The 26,247-nt window shown below is 32.7% G+C and overlaps 3 protein-coding genes across 6 annotated transcripts; 2 read left to right on the plus strand and 1 right to left on the minus strand.

Moving 5' to 3' along the window:
• The first annotated feature begins 245 nt into the window (after nucleotides 1-245).
• LOC111001527 lies at nucleotides 246-7,300 on the plus strand. Its single transcript, XM_022271452.2, has 5 exons — nucleotides 246-703; nucleotides 1,131-2,563; nucleotides 2,787-2,991; nucleotides 4,133-4,308; nucleotides 6,348-7,300. The coding sequence occupies exons 1-5, from the start codon at nucleotides 580-582 to the stop codon at nucleotides 7,209-7,211; spliced, it is 2,802 nt and encodes a 933-aa protein (XP_022127144.2). The 5' UTR covers nucleotides 246-579; the 3' UTR covers nucleotides 7,212-7,300.
• Nucleotides 7,301-9,901: 2,601 nt separating this feature from the next.
• On the minus strand, nucleotides 9,902-10,776 carry LOC111001529 (39S ribosomal protein L12, mitochondrial). The gene is made up of 3 exons (XM_022271455.2): nucleotides 10,592-10,776; nucleotides 10,242-10,512; nucleotides 9,902-10,157 (listed from the first exon to the last, which is right to left on the minus strand). Exons 1-3 carry the CDS (start codon nucleotides 10,651-10,653, stop codon nucleotides 9,954-9,956), a joined length of 537 nt encoding a protein of 178 aa, XP_022127147.1. The 5' UTR covers nucleotides 10,654-10,776; the 3' UTR covers nucleotides 9,902-9,953.
• Nucleotides 10,777-11,461: 685 nt separating this feature from the next.
• Nucleotides 11,462-25,939, plus strand: LOC111001532 (cryptochrome-1). Of its 4 annotated transcripts, none has more exons than XM_045629235.1 (14): nucleotides 11,462-11,479; nucleotides 12,231-12,289; nucleotides 16,305-16,439; nucleotides 17,365-17,511; nucleotides 18,635-18,822; nucleotides 19,226-19,342; nucleotides 20,056-20,189; nucleotides 21,207-21,302; nucleotides 22,339-22,409; nucleotides 22,665-22,791; nucleotides 23,926-24,108; nucleotides 24,684-24,851; nucleotides 25,082-25,205; nucleotides 25,465-25,939. In XM_045629235.1, exons 3-14 carry the CDS (start codon nucleotides 16,310-16,312, stop codon nucleotides 25,576-25,578), a joined length of 1,599 nt encoding a protein of 532 aa, XP_045485191.1. In that variant the 5' UTR covers nucleotides 11,462-11,479; nucleotides 12,231-12,289; nucleotides 16,305-16,309; the 3' UTR covers nucleotides 25,579-25,939. The 4 variants fall into 4 exon arrangements, with proteins under 4 accessions (XP_045485191.1, XP_045485190.1, XP_045485193.1 ...); XM_045629234.1 differs by lacking the exon at nucleotides 11,462-11,479 and adding an exon at nucleotides 11,905-12,135; XM_045629237.1 differs by lacking the exons at nucleotides 11,462-11,479; nucleotides 12,231-12,289 and adding an exon at nucleotides 14,757-14,852.
• Nucleotides 25,940-26,247: the final 308 nt, after the last annotated feature.

The following is a 26,247-nucleotide window of genomic DNA, read 5'->3' on the forward strand; positions in this document are numbered from 1 at the left end:
ATTGACAACCGATGCGGGCGGAAGGGCAATCTGTAATAAAAACGAACGGGTTTATGCTTTATACTCATTCTATATTTAGGATGAAAACTATGGCATATTAAATATTGTAATAAGGCCAAAAACATCTCCCTCCAACTTCTTAAATAATTATAAAAAAAAAAAAAAAAAATGTATATAATTTTTGTTTTCTGTCAAGTGCTATTTGTACTTTGTACTAGTCTGTGTTGTGAATTGTAAGGAAGGCACAGATCAAGTACTAAATACTAACTTAAAAGTTACTATCTTACTAGGTTGTACGTAGTATATTGTTCTTACTTCTTAGTATTGTACCATGTACAATGTACAAATTACAATGTTCCATAATCAAGTCTAATTTCTTCATAATTTGTGGAAGGGGAGGCTTTGAGTTTAACATTTTATTAATTATCTATCATAATTCTTATTAATTTATTTCCCCTGTAAATAAAGATCTAGTTAGAAGGCGGTCAATAATCAAATTTATAAAACACCTTTTAAACATTTCCTGCGTTTATTTAAACGATTTTGATAGTTATTGTTGTCTTTATTAGTCAAAAAACCATGGAGAATGCACAAATAGTAACCAAATTGAAACTTTTATTTCAAAGAATTGCTCAACCTGGTTACATCTTGGACAACCACTATGCCGATAATTTTTTTATTAAATTAAGCTCCAATGACCCAGGTAAGAAGAAAACTAAAATTATATATGGTATACCATGAAAATTTGTTGTAGAAATAATTTACCTTGTAAAGATATAAGGTAGTAATATCATCAACAATCATCTTTCATTACTTTCTGAGTAGCTCTAACAATATTAGAGCTATTCTAGGGACATTTTCCAATTGTTTTTCTATATTGACATGATCCATAAATACATCTGCAATGTAGGAAGTATTGGGGGCAAGCTTTCATGGCTATTTTATTCCTTATATTTTAGTTAAGTTTTGTGCTATTTAATACTCAATAAGTGATAAAAAATATTTTAGACAAAATATAAGTGTGGCTTAATGTATGTAACTAGCAGTGTATAATTGATTTTGGGAAAAACATAAATATTTAAGAATTTTAAATCTTTAACTTGTATTTATAAAGAATGTTTTTGTTACAGATGTGCAATATTTAAGATCATTGCCTATTTTGTCAGATATGTTAATAGACACCTTTTACCGCACAGATAATTATCATGTCACAGTAAAAGTTTTTCTTGTAAGATTGCTTGCTTTCATTACAAATAACGAAGTCAACTTTGCAAAATTTAGTGCTAAAAAAGGAGATGATTTGGCTAAGGCTTTTGATCAGATTAATTCTCCAGACATGCATACAAGTTTAAGAGTAGCAAATATGGAAGTAGCTTTATCACTTTTAAATCACAATTCTGGAGTTCATTGGCTACTTGAAACAAATTCATGGCAAAATATCTTAACACTCTGTAATGAAAAAAGAACTGTTTTTATAGTTAGACAGACTTATAAATTTGTTTCAACCTTTATATGGAAACTGAAGAATTTTGGTGATGATGCTAATGTGAGACATGTTCTAGCTTTTATATTGAAACCTGCATTTGAAGTAGATTTAGTTCAAAAACAATCAATAACAAGTGAAGAAGAAGATGAACTGTGTAAAACCTATGAACCAATGATGCAAATGTTACTCACTATTGTGAGCAATGAAAAAGAAATCAAATCACAAAATTGTGTAATGCATTTCCTGCTGCAAGAGTTTCAAATAGAGACATATTGTTATATCATGCTTGATAGATTAAGGAGAGAAGATATTTGGTTACTTACAACAAAGTTTCTATATTGGTCAGCCATTAGTAAATTATTCCTTGTAAAAGTACCTCAGCCTGGTGCTAAATTTGAGAAGGAAGATTTCATGGAATTAGCTGTCACTTACTTTAATACAATACACAGAGCAATACAGAGGCGTTCCCCGAAGTTACTATTTGATTATTGCAATGCATGTAATTTGATTTTGGGAAGAGTGTGGAATCATGAAGAACCAATAAGGTGGGACGTAAATGAGAAACATATGGAAATGCAAAAACAGTTGCTTATAGTAAGTCTTGTGCCTCCATTAGTGTATGTTACACTAGGTAAAAATCAATCAGTAGATGATAGTGAGGGTGAAGTTGAATTGTATATCAATACAATAATGCAATCTACATGTGAACATGCCGCCCGAGCTGCCTATGCAGTTCGCAACATGATGTTACAACTAGATGTTCTGCAAGTAACATTACTTAGTGTAAAAAGACTAACATTCCTTGAAAATAATTTAAACAATGACCAAGCAAATATAGTGTTTCAAGCAATGTTCTATGTAATAAAAGAGTTTGAGCCATTTGATGAAGAAGGTTTATCAAGGACAGATTATTGCTACGGAGATGAAACAGACAAGATATCAATAATGGCATATGTTCTTGATACATTATTGTTTTTGATTAAGAACTACAATATAAATTGGAAGGAGACCTTAGAAGTGATATGTTTGAATGCGGTTGTCTATAATGTGTTGAAGAGGCCTAACTTAAGTTGTAAAGTAAGTTATTAATAGACTTAGATTTTAGTCATTAGACCCGAAACATTAAAAACAACTTAATTAGTATGTCTTACATACCTATTCTAATATAATGCCGAAAACGTTTTTTGTTTTGTTGTACGAATTAATGTTAGGATTAATTGTCTATATAACAATATAAATAAAATAGCGACCTGTATAAAATTGGTATTAAAAATTAAACTTATTATGGATTTTGTTTCAGTTTGTAGTAACAGCTCTAAATGTGATATCAACCACAATAAAGAAGTCCCTGACTCCAAATTTGTCTCTCCTACTTGACACAAAGCCAGGGTCTGGAATGCATGAGATTGGAATGCTTATATACACGAAGATGCATGACCTCAACTGGGAAATAAGAGATACAGCTCTGGAGCTTCTTCTTGTCTGCACTGAACTCTCACTTATCAGTAAGTGGATCATTTATTTATTAACCCTAATCAAATCAAATAATACTTTTTCTCACTAGTTCTCTGTTGACAGTTGATTTGGATCTTCATTTCTTATGAAATGAATACTAAATATTCATCTACTTGACAGGTGTTCTCTCCTAAATTAATGGCAGACCAAAGAAATAGTAGATTCACTAGGAGCACTTAAAAAAATTATGAATCTAAAAAGTTACTATTTAATTGTTATAGATTATCTTTTAGTTTCGTAACAGAACAGATAACCTCATGACTGCATAAGGTTATACAGTCAAAACCGTTTACGACGAATTCTATGTCTAGGTACTTAAAACAATGTCATTGGCTGTTACATCTTTTTTTACGACTAAATATGAGTAGTCCCTTTAAAGTCGTTATCATAGATTTTTACTGTATACATAGATGAGTTGCACAATGTATGTGATGATAATAAACTTCTGCCATTTCATAAAATCATATCTATGTGATTCAGGCTTCAAAGCACGGTTGATAAACATCTAAAGCGTTGGTTTATCCACATATATCTCCTAAACTAAAAGTAATCTTAATTCCTATATCAGATTCAATTTACATTCAGCCGTAATGAGCAGGGAAGTGGGCAGGACGAGTGTGTAAACGCGAGACTTCGTCGTAAGTATCGCGTTTACTACGACTGCCGCTTTATCACAACGGCTGAATGCGAATGCGTAATGCGACTTAGACGTTCAAAGTTTTTATCAATTCCACATTTTTTGTATAATGAGAGACATATATAATGCTTTTTATTACTGTTTACATAATATGCTTAACATATGTTTTGTCTAAATAACTATGTTTCATCTAATTTTCCATTTCTTACGTTCACCTTATCTAATTGAATTTTTTCCTTATTTATATTTCCATTAGATAAAACCACCAGTTGCTCTCCTTTTTATTTCTCTATTTTAATTTAATTGTATTTCTGTATACTTGCACTTAATAAATAAAGAAATATGAGTTCTTGCGCTCACATATTGTATTGAAATTGTACTGTATTACTGCACTGCGACACTGCAACAAGTTGTAAATAAATGCGATGAATGTTTTTTTATTTCTTTTCGTCTTTTCTCAACAACTACAGGAGAAAAATATTTATCGTTTTCAGAATTCCCTCCATTCCAAAAACAGATTCTGTCTAACAAGCTAATAAATGTTGCTATGACGATGGCACTCAACGATCATGAGTTCTATGTGAGAGTCTCGGCGCTTAAATGCCTGGCGGCTGCAACAAAAGTCAACCTGTTATGGGAACAAGTCACCTCTGAATTCCCCAATGTTCAGGTTAGTACAATAAAAGTTGGACGCCAAAGTGCTGAAAAGTTTTTATTTTGTGGCTCGCTGTTTCTAATGTGTGCGTGGTCGCCAATGTTTTGTGTAATATTTTTAAAATTATTTCTAGTAAAGTTTTAAAAAGCAACAAAAAGTAATCTACTATAAAATGTCTGAATTAAAACTAAACTAAATTTTTACATTGACTTAAATTATTAATAATTTTTTATGTGGTAATTTTTACACATTGTTTTATCTTTTACCATAAAGTTTCCTCATTTGAGGTCTTAATTTATAAAACAAAGTGAGGTTGGAATACTTATGACTCTTAGTTTTTGATTTCTTGTAAATAAAGTTTCCAATCTACAAGATATATTTACAATAGTGTCAGCAATGAAAAAGGGTTATATTGGTTGTCAATAATTTATGCGTGCCTTCAGATACTTATTTCATTTGTCGGGTTTACTTCAATAAAGTTCATTAGAACTTAATATTTGTTTTGTGTTCGCCGGGTCAGCACAGGGCAGCCGTACAAAGTGACACAAATTCCAATATTAATAAAAAATAATTAAAATAGCGTAGCTGGAAAGGTCGGCTTCACACCCGCTAGCCCCCTAGCCTAATCGTTGCTCATTTCCATGAGCGGCGGTCCCATAAAAATAAAAGTCATATACACGGCAATCACCGTACCTAAATAATTCCCTACATTTTATACTATAATATATCCTAAGATTAAAATCAATTGACTAATTTTGTACAAAATTTAAGAATTATTATTTCTTTATACTACTACTTTACTATCAATTATTTATGACATAGATTAATTGATAACGCTTATATACTTAGATTTAATTTAGTAGTCGATGTATAAATAAAACTTTGATACTATTTAAGTGTGTAAATTTTCTAAACCAGTTTAATAAATTTTCTGAGCTTCTAAATAATGTAATACATGATCAATAAAGACTAACATACAGCAATATACGAATCTCTAGATAGTAAGATACTGATATAAATCATTGGATTCCAAAAATAACTGTAGTTTCTAAACAATTGGTATACCGATCACAAGTATTAAACTATAATAGTAATAATTTTTGATAAATGGTTGACAAAAAACTTACTAAGCCGGTAATTTTTGACTTTCCAGTAAGTCTAGTTTGGTGACTTGAGAAATATAATTTTTGCTGATACTTGATAATTATTTCTACATTTTATCACTGCACTGACAAAAAAACTTTGCTATCGTAACAAAAGTCAGGATTACGCAGCTATTTGTTATGATAACAAAGCTATCTTAGCGATATTTGTTGTAGTGCGTAAAGTAAAGTTGCTGTTTAATAAATAATATGAATATATTATTATATATTTTAATATATATATATATATATATATTAAAATATAAATTATTATTATTATATTTTGGATACTTCATTTATAATCGGCAGAGTTTTCATGCTGAGCTACTCGGTGTTCTGCATTATTCCAGTCATAAAATCCTTCGTTCTCGAACTAACTAACTACTAAGACGCATCTTCAACAAATTGATGATTCCTCTTTGTCAAAAACATACATACTTATCCGTTTTTTCAAAAGCAGATTGTTCAACATACCCCAGACAAATTTGCCGCCCATTTAAAAACACACATTTAGTCCATTGTATACTTGCCTACTTCCTATTTATATAAACGAGGCCGTGATTTCACGAATACTGGCATAAAAAACTGGCGTAAATTTTGATAGGACTTAATGAACACTATTGTTACATAAAATATAATGTTTAGCAAATGTATGAAAGATAGCTCCTTCAGCTCTCAAAAATTTCATGCTAAGATTTAACTAGTTGGAACAAAAAAGCTACTCTTTACACATATTGTCTATGCTTGAAAATGCATTTTCCTAACTAAAATTAATACGTTTATGTACTGTTATTTTTGAGAGCTTTGCTGACTTGCTGATAAGAGGAAGCAGGTGATAAATTGCAGTAAATCTGCTTAGGTAATACTTGAACGGCCCCTTTAATTGTAGCATTAAATCTTCTTCTTTTTCAGAAACTTCTACTGGCGGACCTCTGCACAAATCCTGAAGGCATAGTTCGAAAAGAAACGTTCAACGTGCTCTGTGAAATATACCAAAATATAAAACTGGATTCTACCATGAAAACAGCACTGTATGAGCAATTTGTCAATGCCTCCCTCAGCGACTTTCATTGGGAAGTCCAAATTAGTGCCTTAAAGTTTTGGCGAGTTGTTATACACTCTTTGCTTCGAGATCAAGGAATGTTGGACGGCACTTTTCCCCCGGTCACATTCTCTATAGAATCCAGAAAGATTGTCACATTAACAGACAAAGAAATACAGAAGAGATTACACAAAATTTTGGACGAGCTTGCATCTATTGGCTGCTTATCAATTCTAATAAAACTCTTGCACGAAGAAACCGAAGTTGAAGTGATGGAGTTAGCATTATCTATTGCTAACGAATTATTGGAAATTCTTGATAGGTATAGAGTGCCTGGATTTCTACGGCCTAGTGAAAACGATCCAAATATTGACGAAATTTTAACAGCCGAAAATAACGACTTGAAGGAGGAAGACATCGACTCTAAGAATTTTATCATATCTGAAGATGTTATAGAAGGCATTGTAAATTCGGACGATATGAATTTGCTTACGAATATCTATGAACGTCACATGAATTTAAACAATGAAATTAACGAAATAAAGAAAAAGAAGTTAACCAAATTTGCGACTCCATATGTTTTTGTAGTCTTTATGAAGAGTCATAATTTTAAGGAAACCATAGAGCGAAAGAAAAATTGGAAAGACGGAATTCGGAGTTTGTCCTCTTTAATGGACGATGTGTTAGGCATTTACGAAGTTAATAGTGAAGTTAATAGTTTAGATTGTTATTGAGAAGTGCTCAGTGAACATTTGGCAAATGTAAAAATCAAATTCAGTCTTCCTACCACAGTGTTTTGTATTTTAAATACAGATTTTCAGTAGTTATTCGTTTTAGTCTTAGCTTGTTTACCCAAATAAAATGATATATTAAACTATCGACAAACTTGGGAAATATCTCGCACATTGCAATATTTTTAGGTTTTAAAGGCCGGCAACGCACTTGCAAGCCTTCTGGCAATGTGAGACTCCATGGGCGGCGGTATCAATTAACATCAGTTGAGCCTCCTGCCCGCTTGCCTCCTATTACAAAAATCAACCACTGGCTGGCCCGAAAGCCCCAGTGGAAGAGGTCGAGAAGATCTATGTATCCTTAGCGGATTTACTTCGTTGGCACCTATTACGGCATGACATCATCATTACAAATATCATTAAAGAAAACGTGTGTATGTACACGCGTTAGAATACTTCTTGGGCGTAATAAAACTATATTTTAAATATTTTATCTTTCGCCTTATAATATATATGTAAAACAAACGAAAAGCTAGTTTGTTGACTATAGCTAACTTGAGGATTTTGGTTTTTGTGACGGTGTGCGCGCGTATCTTAAAAATTTACTGTCGTCATTTTTACTTGACGCGCCAATAGAAGTATAACTTCAAAAACAATATTGAATTAAATTGATGCAATATCTTATCTACTTCCAGATTAAATTAAATGTATTGTAATCCACACAATACAAATATTTATTATTTATTTTTTTGGTTTGAATCAAAGAGCAGATAAAAAAATTACTGAATAGGTACACTTTATAATCATAGTCTACTTCAATTTATATGCACAATACAAAGTGTAAACAATACGCTTGTCTGTTTACTTGTTTATCAGCATGATATGGCTTAAGCTGATAATAATTTATCGGGTTAAGACGGAATCTACATAATATAGAAAGAAATAGTAATCGCGTGTTATATACACGCTTATCTCTGCGTTTTTCACCAATATATTTAGGCTAACACTTGTCAAATGATACTGATGTTAAAAAGAGTTTTTTAACATCAGTAACATTAAAATAAAGCGCTTCTCCTGGGTTTTATTAACTTCCTGGTTAATAGATTAATGGTGTATAGGAAAAAGTGTTTATAATCGTATTTTATTATTATGAATAATAGGCAACGAATACAGACGTATGATAGAAGCACTTATGGTCACTCTGAAGACAAACTTTTGGCGACGTAAATGGCCGCTTGGTTGTGTGGCAGTCGCGCCAACTGCCACACCACCAGACGTACATGAAGAAAAGAGAGACGGTCGTTTCTTCCAGTGTATCCTAACTATCTACGAGATCAAGAGAGACGGATAACGATGCCAGCGCCGCCCCCCTTTGAATCGGCACACGAAATCCTTATGGTCTGAGTAGGTCTGCTTCCCAACATCTGAATTCGTTTGTTTAGGTAGACAATAAATATATATTGTATATATAACTTAAGTACTTGTAATTTCTATAAAAAGTATAAACAATTTCACTTATATCTTCAAAAGTAGCTATGCCTCCTGGGACAACCACTGCTGATAATTCATTTGCCTCCTTCATGTACAATATATAATTAATATGGCCCATGATTTTAGACTTGTGTGACTTTCACTAATATTAGAACCAGTTAACATTTTTTGAAGTGAAATTTCTTTACGCACGCTTGACTTGTGGAGTAAGCTGGCGAACGCGTGACGGCGTGAGACGTTGACGTGACATTACGAAAAGTGTGATCGGGCAAGGCGAACGGAAGTTGAGTGGGAGATATAAGCAAGAGACAGCAGTGCGCGCGCACATGTTCTTTCTCTCTTCCTCTCATAGCCAAATACGTTCCTATTGTCTGTATCACAGTGTAGGAGCAAGAGAGAGCAGCGCGCGCAACATACATTTCTTTCATTCAGAATGAATGATATTGAATTGATATGAATTAATCTTTTATTCAATACATTCAATATTAACGTTTAAAGTGAATAAAACTGTAAATTCATTTTAGAGTGCATGTTTTTGTTTTTTTTTTATAAAATATATCTGTCTAATTTTAATTCGAAAATATATGTATCTTATTTTTCTTCCTCTTACCTAAATCTAGACGGTATGTCATTGATGAGTATAAAGGTATCGCTTAAAAACTAGGATAACAATTTACACTGGTTAATTATACATATAAACTCTAATTCATTGCTTTAACATTTTTATCTTAGCAATTACTTGCATGGACGTGTTGGTGTTCTAAAATAAAAAAATATCATTTCTATATTTATTATTCAAACCAGTATTAATAATGAAACATTTACTTTATTCAATTGAAAATACAAAAAGAAATTTCCTAAAGGTTAATACTGGTAGGTGTTGGTCGGTGAACTTTATGAAGCAATTGGAATATATGTAGTTTCCAGCAAAGTTGGCCAGTTTTCAAGGTCTTTTCTTTCTAATAGTAGATACAAGAACCATATAAAATCTGACCATGTATGAAGACTAATTCCCAACATTACAAATGCATGGTTGATATTTAAGTATAACATGACAAATGTTGATATGGGAAAGTTCCTGCATGCACTTTGAGTAGGAAAAAAATTTATTCTCAATAGTAAATGACTTGATAGTGAATAGTTAAATTTTTGTTGATTGCTAATTCATAACTAACTTTATTCTGGAATGAAATAAAAAAAGCTTTAATTCTATATTTTAATAACTAACTCCTAAAAAATATATAATATTGTATTCTAATCTATCTCTATTTCTGCTCCAACTTTGGTTAATGCCTCTTTTAGTTTTTCAGCTTCATCTTTAGAAATATCAGCCTTTACTATTGTTGGAGCACTTTCAACAAACTTTTTAGCCTGTACCAAGTTAAAACCTTCAAGAAGACTTTTGATTTCCTTAATAAGAGCAACCTTCTGCTTGTCATCAAATTTGGTCAATTTTACCTAGAATTAAATAAATGAATTCAATTTTAGTAAATATTATTTAAAAGATGTCCTCAAATAAATATAATTCATTATTAAACTTACAGTGAAATTAGTTTTTACAGCTTTGGGTGCAGCCTCTTCTTCTTCTGCTGGGGCAGCCATGGCAAAGCCACCCATTGGCATTACTGGAGCATCTGGTAGATTTAAACGTCTTTTCAATACCTGACTGAGTTCAGACACTTCAAGTAAGCTAAGGTTTGTGATGTCCGATACAATTTTCTCAAGTTTTGCTGAAACTGGTTTGTCAACGCCTTCTGGAGGTGGAATTGTTAAGGGTGTGACCGCTTCTGTAACCCCTTGTTGTAAAGTTGTGCTGTGAATAAACATTCTCATAAATATAAAATTTATTGGAAATAAGGTATCCTTATAACCTATACAGATATTAATATTACCATTGTGAGATTGATCGCCACTGGCGAAGTGGAATTTTTCGCAGATTCCGAATGCTATTCATTTTGTTATATTTTAATGTATTTAAAAATATGTTTAATGAATTAAATTTATATTACAGTGAACACAGATCACTTCGCCTAGTATTAAAAATCTAAAAGTAGTAAGTAAACCGTAAGGAACAGTGTTGCCAGATGATCTTGGCGACATACCCCTACACTAATTTGATTTCTCCACAGAAATCCTCTACGATGCCCTCACCAGTTGAGAAAAACCCTCCCCATGTGCCCTGAAATCTGGGTCACCATGAGAACAACCTAAAAGGCAATGCGACACTTGTTATAGAAAATTTTTAGTAAAAGAGAATGATCAAAATAATAATGTCTTGTGTAGTATTATTACTGAATTTTAATGTGATTGTAGAATTTGTATTTAATTAAAATCACATCATTTTTTGTCAGCTCAAGCAATAAAAAATTAGTAAGGTAAGACACACGGATCCTATTCTTACGATCTGTTCGTACTTCAATTTAGTTCTAAAATTAGAAATATAATATACAATAGCAAAAAACCTGTTCTTGGCATGTTTTTGAAATTTACCCTAAATATTCTTTCCCCCTATTCTGTCCCAAACACGGTTGAGAAACCCCTAAATCTAGGGGATAATCTCCTCATCCGGCAGCACTGTGGGATAAGCAAAAAGTATCGATATAATATTTCAGGTATCGATACTTTCTTAAAGGAATTCCTATTTCTAATAAAATCTCAATTATAAAAATAAATAATATAATTAAAATTAATAACTTGTAATAGATTGTTTAAAACAAAATATTTTCCCCAAATTTGTTTTTGTATGGTGTATAGTTTGGGATCGGTATACAGGGATAGTGGTAAGTTGACGTATTCCCTTTAGGATCTATTAACATTTCAATATTTTTTATATTGAAATGTTAATTGAGTTGATAATATCGGATTTGACTCGCATTAATAAGGTTGGACTGATACTTGAAAATGAAACAAAATTGATAAATCATCTAAAATTATTGAAATTTTGATAACCTTCTAAAATTATTAATATTAACACTTCATTCAGGATTTTAACTTGATACCCTTAGGTTCTTAATTTACCGTGGTTTCGTGTAATGATTTGATATCTTTAAAAATTGATCGTATTCCTAGTAGTAGTATATAGTCGGCAGTATCTGACGTCTGTCAAATCTCACAGGTCATTAGATAGATAGATATTGTAGACTAGTCTTTTTATTAATAGCTAAATGGTCTGTGCTCTGTCAATGTTTTATTATTGTTTTCCAATATTAGTTCAGTAAATCAGTAGTTCTACAGTCTACAAATACTTACTCGGAAGTAGTAACAAGTAGTATTACGTACTACTAGGGAATTACTAATGAGAAATATGTGATACGGAATATAGTTAATTATATAATTTGTTAAGAAATAAGTAATTAGGTATTACACAGAATTGATTTGCGAAAACCAAACAATAACATTGTATGAAACTTTTATATTACCACCAATAATTGTATAGGTATGTCTCATGTCTGAGAGAGTTTAGAAATTTGATTTGAGTTCCTTTTTGTGTCTGATTGTTAACAGAAATATTTATTGCATATTATCTTTTAGGTAGCCAAGGCATCTGTGACTTTCAAGAGTTTTAATGGCCTATGTTCAGTGAACATCTGGTGAGCTGAACTCTTTTCTTTTATTTTAAAAGTACATATATCTAAAAATTATGTTACATTTTTTTATTCATTATAAAAGAAAAAAATCTGTGCCAGTATAAATCAGGCAAAACATCACAAAATTTTTAAATGTTTTGGTTGTGTAGTTTGTCAGTAAAACATTAAAAATTAGTAGGGATTATGTGTGGCTGTTGCATTATGTGAAAATATACATAATATATTATATTATATCTTATTTATATTATACTTATATCTTACACACAGCACTTTACCTACCCCTTTTAATCGCTATTTTAATTTATTATAATAAAATGCTGTCTCTCATATTTCACTTTAGTTTACAACTAATAACTTATAATTTAAACCATAAACATAATAATTTACAATAAGCTGGTGGGTATTATTCACAAAGACAACACAGAAGGATAAATAAATAAAAGTTTTTTTGAAATTTTAGTCACCATTATTAAGTATTTAGAAAACATAATTGTATCACAGAACTAAACATTTCATGTTTAGTACTGAAGATTTTTGACATTATTGCCACTCCTTAGTGGTTATTGCATACTTTATATTTCTATAGTATTCATGAAAGTGTAGACTTAAATCCTATATGCTATTTACTTGATCGGCAGAGAGGGCTCAGAAGGATTGCAGCTTTATAAAATATGGAAAAGACCCCTCGGTGAAATTATAACAGACCTAGTATTCATCTCAATATAACTGTGAAATGTGGTAATACTATGTGCATACATTTTGATGGCCATCATCATTCACAATACATTAATGTATAGTCCTTTGTATATCCCGTTATATGCTGCTGGTATGTTTATGAAACAATCGCGTATCAAAAACCTATGATAAACCTTCCGCCTTAAACATTACAATTTCACTTGCATCAATTGAGTCTGGCATTTCAAATAGCACCTTCAACCAAAGAAACAAAGTTGAATTTTCTATACAACCCAGCCATAACACGTGAATTGTCGTCACGTGCTAGCCGCAACCCGTGTCAAGACGTCAATTTTCTCGTTGCACACGATAGTATAATGGGAAATAATATAGCTTTAATAGCTTTAAAAGGAGAATTTACCGATTACTATTTCGTGTTTGTTTTTGCAATTTTATAATAAAAACAATAAAATATTTTATTCAATTACCCAGCATATTCGAGTGTTGTATAGCAGAAATAATTGACTGAAACAAAATAAATAATTTTTGACTTCCATGCAATACTATCCATAAATACATAGAAACCCCAAAACAGTAGAAACAATGTGTTTATTTATAAAGATTGTTCTTGAAGTAAGAAACCGTAGCACAAACATTAACTCAAACAAAGGTCGCAACTTGCTGTAATTAACAATGTTTGATAGGTTTCAGTTCGATCTACAGGTTACTTTTCATGTTCGAGAACATTGTATAACCAATACTTCCATAGGTATATTTTAACATGATTGACGCTCGGATATGAAAAAAAAACAGTTTTCTTCAGGGCCCCGCGTGCTACTCTCATCCTTGAGGTTCTAGGCTCGATCCTCGGCCGTGCGTTTCTGTGTATATGCGCATCTAACACTCGCAGGGTGAAGGAAAACATCGTGGGGGAACCGGCAAGTCTCAAATACATCGACTACATACATATGTCAGACAGCAGGCTGATCTTTTTATTTTATAGACAATATTAAATAAAATTGATCAAGGAATCGGATGCTATCTGAGCCCTGAGATATATATAGTTGTAACCATACATGATTACTTTGATAATTGTTAGAAACAATCTGGTATATCACAATGAAAATACGTAATTGAATTCAAATTATAAAATTATGATTGATATCAAATTTCTGTAAATCCAACACATTTCTACGTGTAATTAAATCCACCATCCACCAAAATACATCAATTTAATAGGCAAGTATCGGTTCTCAGAAAAAACTATTAAACCTGCTGAACTAAACGCTTCACCAACGGCCTATGGTGAGAATTTAATATAATTTACGGCAATGTAAGCGGTTTCATATAACGATAAAATTTCCTTGAAAATGATACACAATTATGATTCAACATTTTTATAAACATATTACTATACTAAAAAGGCGATTAATTGAAAATATCAATAAAAAAAGAAGCCACATGTGACTTATTTTCATCTTGGTCAGATAGTAAAAATACACATATATTTTAATCATAAACAGTCTTCGACCAAATTAAAAACTAAAATGGTGAAGACACTATTTACAAGCATACATCGATTAGACTAATCTGTGATCAAAACGGTCACGTGACCCGCGTATAAAAATGAATATTGGAAATGAATATGCATTTTTTGATACACACTTTAAGCCATGTTTTGTATAGATTACTCGCGATAACACATTTTTTACGCTGTCAAATAGTCTAAACAACATACAAATAAATAAATATATATATACATATATAATATATATTAATTATTTTTAAAATCCTAAATAAACACAATCCCAACATCCCTAACCCTAAGCGTATCTCGCTTGGGAACGATTCAGTTGCTTTTCACCTGTTGAGCAGCGCGGACCCTTCTCTTGTAAGTGAAATTTATATTTCATCTAAATATTAATAATTTAGCTTCCTGTATCTAGTTTTTATAGCCGACAGGTTTTATTAGCATCGACAAACAACATTTGTAATCTTCATGCAAAACGTCCGTTATTCATGAGAAACAATTGAATAACTCTCGATAATTTCATACAACTGAAATTGGGTAGAATTCCGGTTCTTATAATTTATATTTAACTTAATATTTATTTAAACAGTTATGATTTTAATTTCTAAGGATAACTGCATAAAAATAATTTCTCATAATATTACAAAAACTGCTATAGTTTTTTTAAGTATTTAATTTATGTCGTTCATTCAGGTTGATTGGAATAAAACTTGTAATAGTAGTATTATTTGTTCGAGATTTAGAAATAAATAGTTTAAAGAATGGTACGCGATATAAAAATTTACAATAATTTCATATTAAACATCTTTAGGAAAAAATATTTCTCCATTTACAGCGTATTTATACCACGAACACACGAAGACATAGTTTCTACGTTTTAAATTAAAGGAAAACTCAAAAGATTATTGCGTATTCAGGAGTTGAAAAATATTATAAAAATACATTTTGACAAGCCCTTATTGCGTTGTCAGATTGGTTAATTTTCAAAGTTTTATATTGACTCTTAAGCATGTTTTATCAACATGTTTAATTAACAGATCTTAACACGGTCAAAACCGTTTACGACGACATCGTTTAGAACAACATACCGGTTATTTTTACCAAAATCAAAGGTCTCTGAATTCTATGTAGTAGGAAATTAATAACAACGTCATTGGCTGTTACGATACATTTTACGACCAATATGAGTAGTTCCTTTGATATCGTTATAACAGATTTTGACTGTATTTTCTGTTCCTACCTTTTCTGGTTTATGTTTATTAAAGGAGTCAGTATAAGAACATTGCCAGGAAGGAATGGAAAACCAAAGACGAAATAGTTTGATTGAGATTGGATTTAGTCCGCTGGTGCTAAGATCTCCATCACGGTATTTTTCTAGCGATTGCACAAGGGGACATATCATGACGTAGTTCGTAGCGTGTCAATCCTCAACCTATTGCCCTAATCATACAGTTGACCAATCGACCTGAATGCGCCGTCATTTGTTTAACTTCTTACTTGTATATTTATCATTGAGATCTTATCTAAAGAAAAATAAATGTATTACTTATTTCTTAAAACTTACTTTCGAGTAACATTGAACTTATTGAAAGCCTTCAAGTCTTATGTTAAACGAAAATTAATCAATAAAGCTTTTATAAATTTGATAACAAAAATATAAGATATGTCTCAAAACGTGGCGATTAAAAAGAGTGGCGGAGAGTTTCTTCCAGTTTTTCTTACCCGCTCTATGCCCTTATGATATTTTACAGAAAACGGTAACTTTTGTGTAAATTCAGATTTTTCTTAGTGACGAATTAGGTTTTGTTGCAGTGAAAATGCTGGGCGGCAATGTAATGTGGTTTCGTCATGGGCTACGGCTTCACGACAACCCCGCTCTGCGTTTTGCTTTGCAAGACCGAGCAACGCCATTTTTTCCTGTCTTTGTGTTTGATGGAGAAACTGCTGGTTCGTATTAAATAGTATACCCAATTTATTACTCTAGAAAGCCTTGGGGTTATTTTAAATATACACAAGGCAAGCCTCGTATTTAAATTTTGGAAGGCACCAAAATTTGTTAGATATTATTTTGTCAGGAAAGCTAAGCAGCTTAATAAGCACTAGATTCAAGTCTTAATCATATTTTTAGAATAATGTTGGCTAAGTAGCGGTCAAAGGTATATTTTCTTTAAAAAGATTACGTATATTACATATTCCATCCTTTTCAATCCTAAAACTCCTTCCTATCGTAAAAACAATTTCAATTTTTGCGCGCCCATGGTTCTTCAAAACTATATCCTTAAAAACCCATCACGTAACTCTTCCTTTCTTGGCGAATCCTTTAAGGTCTCTGCAGTTAGGCTATGGGATTCCCTTCTGTTGCCTATGCGCTTAGCCCTATCTTCATTTAAATTTCTACTGTTCAAACATTTATTTATCTTATCTTATCCTGATCCAGCCTGACTTTCTTGTGTTTTCTTTTTTTTGTATCGCATCGCCATTCATAAATCCCTGTGATTAGCTTTATATTTTAGTTTGTCTTAAAATTATTTGTATTGTAGTAGATAAAGGTTCTATGTTTTTTCACATATCATTTATGCACTTCTTGCACATTACTCATCATATTATTTTTTTAGGGTTGCCTGGAAGAGATCGCTTGTTAGCGATAAGGCCACCCGTTGCATCCTTTATAATTTTTATGTATTGTGTTATTTGTGATGCAACGAAGAGTGTATAAATCAATAAATGAAATCAATTACCTACCTGTCCACATCGTATCCCCAACTTTTGCAACTGTGTCCTTTTAATTTAATTATGTCAACTACATATTATGTTTCTTCAACAAAGAATAAATAAATATTATAGCAAAAACAATCAAAATTATGGTCTACAGGTACTAAAGTGGTGGGTTACAACCGTATGAGGTACTTGTTGGAGGCTTTAGAAGATCTCGACACCCAGTTCCGTCAGTATGGCGGGCGACTGCACATGATCAAGGGTAAACCAGCTGATGTGTTTAGACGTCTTTGGGAGGAGTTTGGTGAGTGCTAGTCGATTTTATATAGTTTGGCAATATATGTATTGGTAGTGTTCGCCACGATCAATGATAAAGTATTAGAGAGTTATAAGTATTTTATTGAAACCCTAAACCTCTATAGATAACTATAATATTTGAAGAGTCTGTGGTGAAATTTCGTTCTAGTAACTTGATTAAGTACCGCCATTTTGTTTTATACACATTTAAAATGTACAATAATTTATGCATTCCGTAATCCATATACACTAATAATATTATTGCACGATAAGCGATATACGTTCAACCAGACCCAGTTAATAATGGCGTTCACTAAAACGTGAATATTAATCGGTCATTTCGATCACGTTAAAGCCGTCATTAACAGCTAATGAATAGCTTTGTTGTGGGACGATTATGGAATTTCATAGCCAAACTAGTATTGTGCTGATAGCAGTTAATCTGAGACCTACTTTGACCATTATAATTTTCAGTAGGTATTGTTAATGTAAGGGAGCGGTGTTATTTTATTAACACTTTTTATGAAATTGAGACTTCCGACTGTTGAAAATCGTATTTCAAGAGTATTCCCTCGAAATAAGAGACAGGCGTTACCCACATGGCAGCATTAATCGTTACCATCAAACAGTTTTCTTATAAAATTAAGGCCCGTATAAACAATCGACATCGTAGCTTCATTAATCGGGATCAAAGTTCAAACCCCTCGGCCTCTTCCACCTTTTCAAAACTCTCTCAGTGTGGTGTCCTTCCTACATTTCCTTCCTCCCAACGCTTCTATATCTCCTGTCCACCTTTATCTAGGACGCTCTCTTCTTCTTCTTCTTCGCCCTTGTTCTTTTCCATATGTGGTCTTTAATGTACATTTTTATCTATGTCTTGATATTTTATAGATAAACTGGTACAAATGTGTCCTATGACGTATATCATATCCTTACCCGAGGAAGCTTATAAAACTAAAACGAGCCTACTGAAGCGGAAATCAACCTCGCGCACATGTTAAAATAACTATATTTTTTTTAAAGATTTGGTTTCTTGGATCCTCTACTCAAAACATTACCATTCATTGATTCCTTGTTTCAATCCTGCTGGTTATGTGATACCAAACTTTTTGTTAAATCTTTTTAAACAGGAATAAATAAGCTGTGCTACGAGCAAGATTGCGAGCCGATATGGCGTGAGAGAGATGAAAGTGTTCGAGCTACTTGCAAGCAGATTGGTGTCGAGTGCCACCAATTTGTGTCGCACACTCTATGGGATCCTGATACTGTGATACGAGTGAATGGGGGAATCCCACCGCTGACATATCAAATGTTTTTGGTATGTTTTTTTATTTTACAGGGTGTCATAGAAACGTGATGAACGTGATGAAAGTGATGCTGCAACCCTTGTTCTAGGCCGCAGATTTCTTTATCTGTTTCGTGATAAGCTTTTCTAATAGGCGAATTACGACGTGTGGATAATATGTATATGTAAACAAGTTAATAATTACTGTTGATGTTATCACCAAATAAGAAAATCAAATCAAAAATTGGCGATTAAAGAGTAGCGGAGTGTTTATTGCCAATCCTCTACGTTCTACGCCCTTGATTTGAGAACTGGCAGTAAAAGTAAAATTAAATGCATTTTAATATACATTTCTTTAGTTTACATTGTGTTAAGGTATAATATTTTGAATTTAATTGAGTTTTGTGAGCATAAAGATAATGGAATGGTTTTCCAGCACACGGTAGCAATAATTGGCGACCCTCCTCGGCCGGTGGACGACGTGAATCTCAAAATGAGGAATTTTGGTGTGCTGCCTGACTGTTTCTATAAGGAATTTGTAGTTTTTGAGAAGGTAGGACAATTTACGTAACGGTTGTAAGCGGTTCATACATACCTTAAGGCTTGGTGTTTGCTAAGTTGTGATTCAAATATGTTTGAAGATGATGCACACAACGAGTAGATATCGTTTGTAATAAATAAGATATTCGATTGTTAAATTTATTATCTACTAAATGTATATTGTGCATTTACTTCAAGGTATGCACTCAATGCACTGTGTTTAAATAACTCATAGCTTCAGTACTAAGTACTTTTGTATAAAGTATTGTAATAAACTCTTCCATTTGTCGTGTCGTATTGTCATGCTCTTCTTTTACACCTTTATTTCATCGTCTTAGGGGTCTGGTAGGCGTCAACTCTAAATCTATAATCGTCTACTCTACGAATATAATATTAATAATAATAATCCTTGAAACCCTCCATCTTTACAAATAACTGCGTATTCTTAAAATTGTGTACAGAAATATTTATATTTTTTTCCATGGACCTCTTATAGAACCATAGGCCTCCTCCAACTGCCTCCACCGCTTTCTTGAGCATTTTGCTTCCAATCTTTTCCGCTAACTTCTTTTAGCTTGTCATCCCACCGTGGAAGAGGGCGACCTCTCTTTCTTTTCCCTGGTGGCCCTTTCCACATTGTCACCATGTTTGTCCATCTGTAATTGTTCATGAGAGTGGAATGGCCGGCTGTATAATGAATAGAAATACGCTATATAAATATTCCAGACGCCAAAACCCGAAGATTTAGGTGTGTTTTTGGAGAATGAGGATATAAGAATGATTCGTTGGGTTGGCGGTGAGCGAGCTGCCTTGAAACAGATGCAGCAAAGATTGGCTGTGGAACATGAAACATTCTGCAAGTAAGTGAAAATATACTAAATTCGCCGTAACAGAAACACTCAAAGTTTTTTGTGATATTCTTATCTGCGTGTGGCAAAATTGCGAACTTACGATTGTAGCACCAATTCATTTTAGTACCATATTCTTGCAATAAATTATTATTATTATTGAAGTGAAACTTCTTTATCGGCATTGGAAAAAAATTACCGTCACATTTTTCGGTTACGAGTCACACTTTTTCGTTACAGGCCATCTTTTTTTGTTACTACCACTGTTGACTCGAAGAGATTCGAAGCCATTAAAAATAAAAATTTATAACGATAACAATGATAGATATATTTATATTTATTTTAGAAATTCTGTAATTTTCTTTATTTAACCAATTTCTATGTAGATAGTTTATAGTAGATTATTTTTTTAGAAAAATAAGGTCATAAAGAGGTTTCACTTCTTAAGTGTGTACACTAATACACGCACACATTTATTTATTATTATAATAATAGCATTAACAACACAACATGACATAAATTAATCAGACTCTAGAGAAGAATCAGAGTCGAGGCACTTACGACCGTAAGTATTCAACGTCGAAAAGCTCGAATCGTCGATGACCAGTCGCTTTCCGACTTAGCCCTTGGTAGAGAAATGGGGTGATTACAACTTCTACAGACACGGACAGTTTTCAAAGTTGTTCGGATGACCTGCAGCTGAGTTTCATCATCGAACGAATACCAAATTTCACCCGTATAACGTCCATCGTTCCACAACTGAGCGATTTTAAGGCAGTTTTTGTGCTCAACCACTGTAAAACTAGCCGCCCATTATGTATGCAACAAACTTAGGGTCCTACAAAAGAGCGTACCGATTCATAAAAGGCCGGCAACGCGCTGCGAGCCCCTTGGAAATGTTTTAGGTTCTATGGGCGGTGGTATTACTTAACATCAGATTAGATTTGCCCCTTGTTATATTAAAACAATGACTCCTTTATATCCACATCCAATGATCTTTGATCTTTAATTAACCGTCAATAATTTCAGGGGTTCCTATCTTCCAACTCACGGCAATCCTGATTTGCTGGGTCCACCGATATCACTAAGCCCCGCACTTCGGTTCGGATGTCTATCCGTCAGGAAGTACGTATATAAATTAACTAAATATCTTACATTCTCGTATATACCTAGTTCACCCATAAGTTCTGTTATAAATGAAAATGGTTTATAATGAAGTATGTTATTAAAGTATGTATCAGCAAAAAATAAAATATTCTTCTTCGACGCACGAAGTGTTGTTGTATCTGTATTTACTACGATATACGAACATCCGGCTGATAATGAGCCTTTGTAGTGTCTGCAATATGACTGATATGATAATGAACTTGAAAAAATATATGAAATGGTGAAAATTCTAAAAAGGTTTTCAATGTGATACACACGATATCCAAATTAAAAATAATTAAAAAGTTGAAAAAGAGAAGAAACCAACAACAGTATTTATTCCCAGTATAGTTATATAAATATTTAATTTTACCCTTGTATTTATAAGCTATTGCATAGATTCTATCGGCTTTGAGCGCGGCGACCGAATCAAGAAATTCCGTAACGCAAATAAAAACCTAACACTATGACGCAGTATCGGAACGCCAATACGCGTTAGAGTGGAAACGCATACTACGGGTCACATCTCTCTGGACGAGATCGGTGACTAGTAGACTAAAAATTACATAGTAGACTAAATGGTACGGCTAATGATAACGTGTGTATCTCGCTCGTATATACATAATAAGTTTCTCATGTTAATAAAATACATTTTTGTGATGAAATATAAAGTTATTTAAACATATCAAGTTCAAAGTTTTTTTTTCTTGACAGTGACAGTTGACAGTTTCGCTCGAACGCGAGGTCACCAGTTGCCCTTATTTAATTTATTGTATGTATGTATTTTTTATTACTGCAACGAAGTGTTAATACATAAAAAACAATAAGATACAATATTTTAAGTCTGGGCTTCAGATTTCTATTGATTCGAGTTCATTTGTTTCTTCCATATTGCTAAGGAGGTGATCAGACTTCTGTGCCTGACACATGCTGTGGACTTTTGTGTGTTCAAAAAGTCTGCGATGTTTTCCTCCCCCTAAAAAGTACCGTCAGTAATACAAATATTTGTTTTTAGGTTTTATTGGTCGCTTCAGGATTTGTTCCAAAGCGTGCATCAGGGACGGATGTCAAGCCAGTTTATCACAGGTAGGTACATTGAGTCATAAAAACCATCTTAGTTTAACATTTTAACATAATTAATAAAAAAAAAACTCCAAAAATGCATGGATACCTCAAAAACTACTAAACCGATTTTGATAAGTATGTGTAAACCCGAAAGGCCTTAGTCGTAATGATCTTGATAAGCCCGTATTCTTAATATATATATATATATGTTCGTAATTATAATATTGTTATACCCGTTTAAAGGAGAATGTAAAACGAAATATTACATATTTATAGGTCAGCTGATTTGGCGGGAATACTTTTACACAATGAGTGTAAATAATCCGAGATACGCGCAGATGGAGGGGAATCCCATCTGCCTTGATATTCCTTGGAGGGAACCTCGTGGAGATGAGCTGCAAAGGTAAGTTACGAAGACTTACTCGCATTTACGCAATATAATAATAAGCCTTTATTCATCCACATGGCACAATTAGATATAAGTTTTTTCTGTGAAACAAATTTGAATTGAATTATTATTATTATTATATCCTTTTGACATACATTATAAAATAGACTTAAAAACCTAAGAAATACTTGTCTTATATTTCGAATTTTAACACTCTAAGATTCAAAATAACTTTATTTATACAGGTAAACAAGTACACTTATGAATGTCAAAATCGTTTCTAAACTTATATATTATATATTGTTCGCAAGTCAAGGGCGTAAAGCGGGCAGGAGGAACTGGTAACTAATCTAAGCGTAAAACCAACCAAGCTGCAGGAGATAAACCACTCTTTATATGTAAATTGTATTCGTTTTTATAACAAACTCTGAATTATCACTGGATAAATTCAAAACTCTGGTTAAACGTAAATAATTCAAGCTTTTTATGGATTCCAGTTCAAATATTTATGTCCGCTTCATTACAAACAATTTATATAACTTAAAACTCGTTCAAGAGTGCGGAGAGTTTGCCAGTTCTTCTCTTTCGTTCTACGCCCTTGATTTGAGAACTGGCAGTAAATGTAAAATTAGAATCATTTAATATGTATTTCTTTTTTGACGTTCATAAGTGTATATTGTGTTACTTAAATAATTAATGATTTTTAATTTTAAATTGCACCATTTAAATTTTTAGAATGCGATTTCCAGGCTTTAGAGAGCGTTCAAGTGTTATACGTAACGCAATTTAGGGGGGGGGGGGGGTTTAAACGTTACGGTGCGTTACAAGGACGGGATTAAAACAACGTGTTACTTAACATTTTTTTATTTTTGAAAAATTAGAGCCCTTTTCTAATACATATGGAATACAGAGTACTATTACCTGGTCAGGTATGACTTGACAGAGCGGCACTAACTTATTCCGTCGGTATACGCCCGCGTCAATGTCAATGTCAATGTCATATTACGGTTACATAGGGGGAAGGGAGGTTCTAAAGATCTTCAAAAATTTACGTAATACTTGAACGCTCCCTTACGGGCCTGAAAATACCTTTTAGTATGATTAACTATTTGTGCCAAAATGAATAAATAATATTGAATTGGCTTCCAGGTGGGAGGAAGGTCGTACAGGCTTTCCATTCGTGGACGCAGCGATGCGACAGCTGCGTACTGAGGGCTGGCTGCATCACGCACTGCGTAATACGGTGGCATCATTCCTCACGCGCGGTACACTTTGGTTGTCTTGGGAACATGGCTTGAAACATTTTCTCAAATATCTGCTGGATGCGGACTGGTAAGACAAAGGCAAACGTCTGCGGGACCCCCAAAAAGGCAGTCATTGCAGCCCATAGACACCCATTTTAGTGGGTGCGTTGCCGGCCTTTAAATAAGTATAACATCTTAATATATATATTTCTTGTGTGCGTGTGTATGTGACTGAACTCCTCCTAAACGACTGGACCAATTTTGATGAAATTTTTTGTGTGTGTTCGTGGAGATTCGAGAATGGTTTAGATTCATAATTTTGTCCGCTGGACAATGTTTTTTTAAATTAATTAGTAGTTGTTGATTTTGTAATGTTTTACATTGGATCCGACAGACGGCGCTACCATCGCACTGTCAAATTTTAAATAATATTCGAATTTTAATTTTAGTCTGTCCCGACAGTTAGCGCTGCGATCAAATTAAAAAAAAGTTTTGTTATCATTGTGTTATTGTAGACCATGTGCTGGATCGTTAGATATTGTCATAACATTTGAATAATAATTTTCATCAAAATGGTTTATTAAAAATTGAAATTTTCAAATTAAAGACGTATAGACAGGACAACGTCTGTCGGATCCGCTAGTATTGTATAATTCTGTCCAGGTCAGTGTGCGCTGGTAACTGGATGTGGGTGTCATCGAGTGCCTTCGAAGCCTTGTTGGATTCGGGAGAGTGCGCGTGCCCCGTGAGGCTTGGACAACGGCTGGAGCCGACCGGACAGTACGTGAGACGATACGTACCGGAACTGACAAATATTCCGGATGAATATATGTGAGTACGCTCTATTGCGTATATGTAAGGACTAGTTTCGTTCAAAACTGTATGATTTTTATATTTCATATAAAATCAGGCAGCTAGTTAAACAGTGCCATTTAGTTAAAAGGCTAGGCTGTTAATTGAACGGCTAATTAAGCTAGTTGGCTGCGACATATACATAGTGGTTTAGATATAAAACTTAAATTATTGATACGTTTACAATATTTAGATTTTATTAATTTCAGTTATGAGCCATGGAAAGCCCCAATAGAAGTGCAGGAACGTGCGGGATGTATAATCGGTCGGGACTACCCTCCGCCCATACTAGATCATCTTGAAGCTGCTGGAAGAAACCAAAGTGCTATGCAGGTAAGACAAAAATAATATAAATTATTTAAAAATCCTAAATAGGCTTATCTTAATCGAATGGAATATTAAATTCAATGGAAATCTTGAACAAAGCGCCATCTAGTAGATGAGATCGAAAACTGAAATAATTTTTTAAAAGTTGTTTTAAAGTATGTACAAGTCTTTATCTTAAATTTTTTGGTTAAAATTCAAGAATAACGGTAAAAAATAAAATCTTACTACAAACGAATTATTTATTAAATATCGAATTTTATTTTAGGAATTGCGTCGTATTCTTGACAAAGCTCAGCCTCACTGCTGTCCCTCATCGGAGGAAGAAATCAGACAATTCATGTGGCTCCAAGATGTACCACAATTCGAAGTCTCCACATAATAAATATGACCAAAAATAACTTCTTATGTCAAAATTCCCTTTTACTTTATTACGATAAATAATGCTTAAATTTCTAGTACTCTTGAATGTCTGATATTGTTTAATTAACAAGTTTAGTAATTAATTTAAATTGCTGATACTAAATTATACTTGACTAGAAATAATGTGGTAAATGGTATCTCAGTCATCATAAGCATTCATATAAAATGTAATCTCTAGCATTGCATTTACATATCTCGATATTGTCTAGGTACTTTAAAAAAATATTTTAGACATATTTTACTTAAGTTATAAACATATTTACTATTGGGTAGATCTAGTAAACATTACACACAAAAAAATCAGTAGTTGAATATAATTCTTATAAGTTTAATGTTATTTTTATTTTTTTTTATTTTCACATTAAGGTACAGAAACAGAAAACAGACTGACTACATACATAAAATTATTACATACTAAACAACATTTAAAAATCTGACTTCCAGTTATATCTGTACACAGCATTTACACTAAATATCAACTAAACAACATACACATATCAAACCGAATGACAAAAAAATAAAAAATAAAGGAAAAAATATATATATATACATACACACAGACACATGTATATACATATACATTAATCAATTAAATTAGTAATTAGTAATTAGTTATTGTTAGTATTAT

This window comes from Pieris rapae, chromosome 8 (genome assembly GCF_905147795.1).
Source record: "Pieris rapae chromosome 8, ilPieRapa1.1, whole genome shotgun sequence".
Lineage (NCBI taxonomy): Eukaryota > Metazoa > Arthropoda > Insecta > Lepidoptera > Pieridae > Pieris > Pieris rapae.

Excerpts from the sequence above, each read along its gene's own strand:
- LOC111001532 (XM_045629235.1), top strand. The coding sequence starts at position 16,310 with ATGCTGGGCGGCAATGTAATGTGGTTTCGTCATGGGCTACGGCTTCAC. Across the intron at positions 19,343-20,055 it reads AATTTGTAGTTTTTGAGAAG|ACGCCAAAACCCGAAGATTT; the intron begins GTAGGACAATTT and ends TAAATATTCCAG. Across the intron at positions 24,109-24,683 it reads TATCTGCTGGATGCGGACTG|GTCAGTGTGCGCTGGTAACT; the intron begins GTAAGACAAAGG and ends AATTCTGTCCAG.
- LOC111001527 (XM_022271452.2), top strand. The coding sequence starts at position 580 with ATGGAGAATGCACAAATAGTAACCAAATTGAAACTTTTATTTCAAAGA. Across the intron at positions 2,992-4,132 it reads CACTGAACTCTCACTTATCA|AATTCCCTCCATTCCAAAAA; the intron begins GTAAGTGGATCA and ends TATCGTTTTCAG. Across the intron at positions 4,309-6,347 it reads CTGAATTCCCCAATGTTCAG|AAACTTCTACTGGCGGACCT; the intron begins GTTAGTACAATA and ends CTTCTTTTTCAG.
- LOC111001529 (XM_022271455.2), bottom strand. The coding sequence starts at position 10,653 with ATGAATAGCATTCGGAATCTGCGAAAAATTCCACTTCGCCAGTGGCGA. Across the intron at positions 10,513-10,591 it reads TGGCGATCAATCTCACAATG|CACAACTTTACAACAAGGGG; the intron begins GTAATATTAATA and ends GTTTATTCACAG. Across the intron at positions 10,158-10,241 it reads CTGTAAAAACTAATTTCACT|GTAAAATTGACCAAATTTGA; the intron begins GTAAGTTTAATA and ends ATTTAATTCTAG.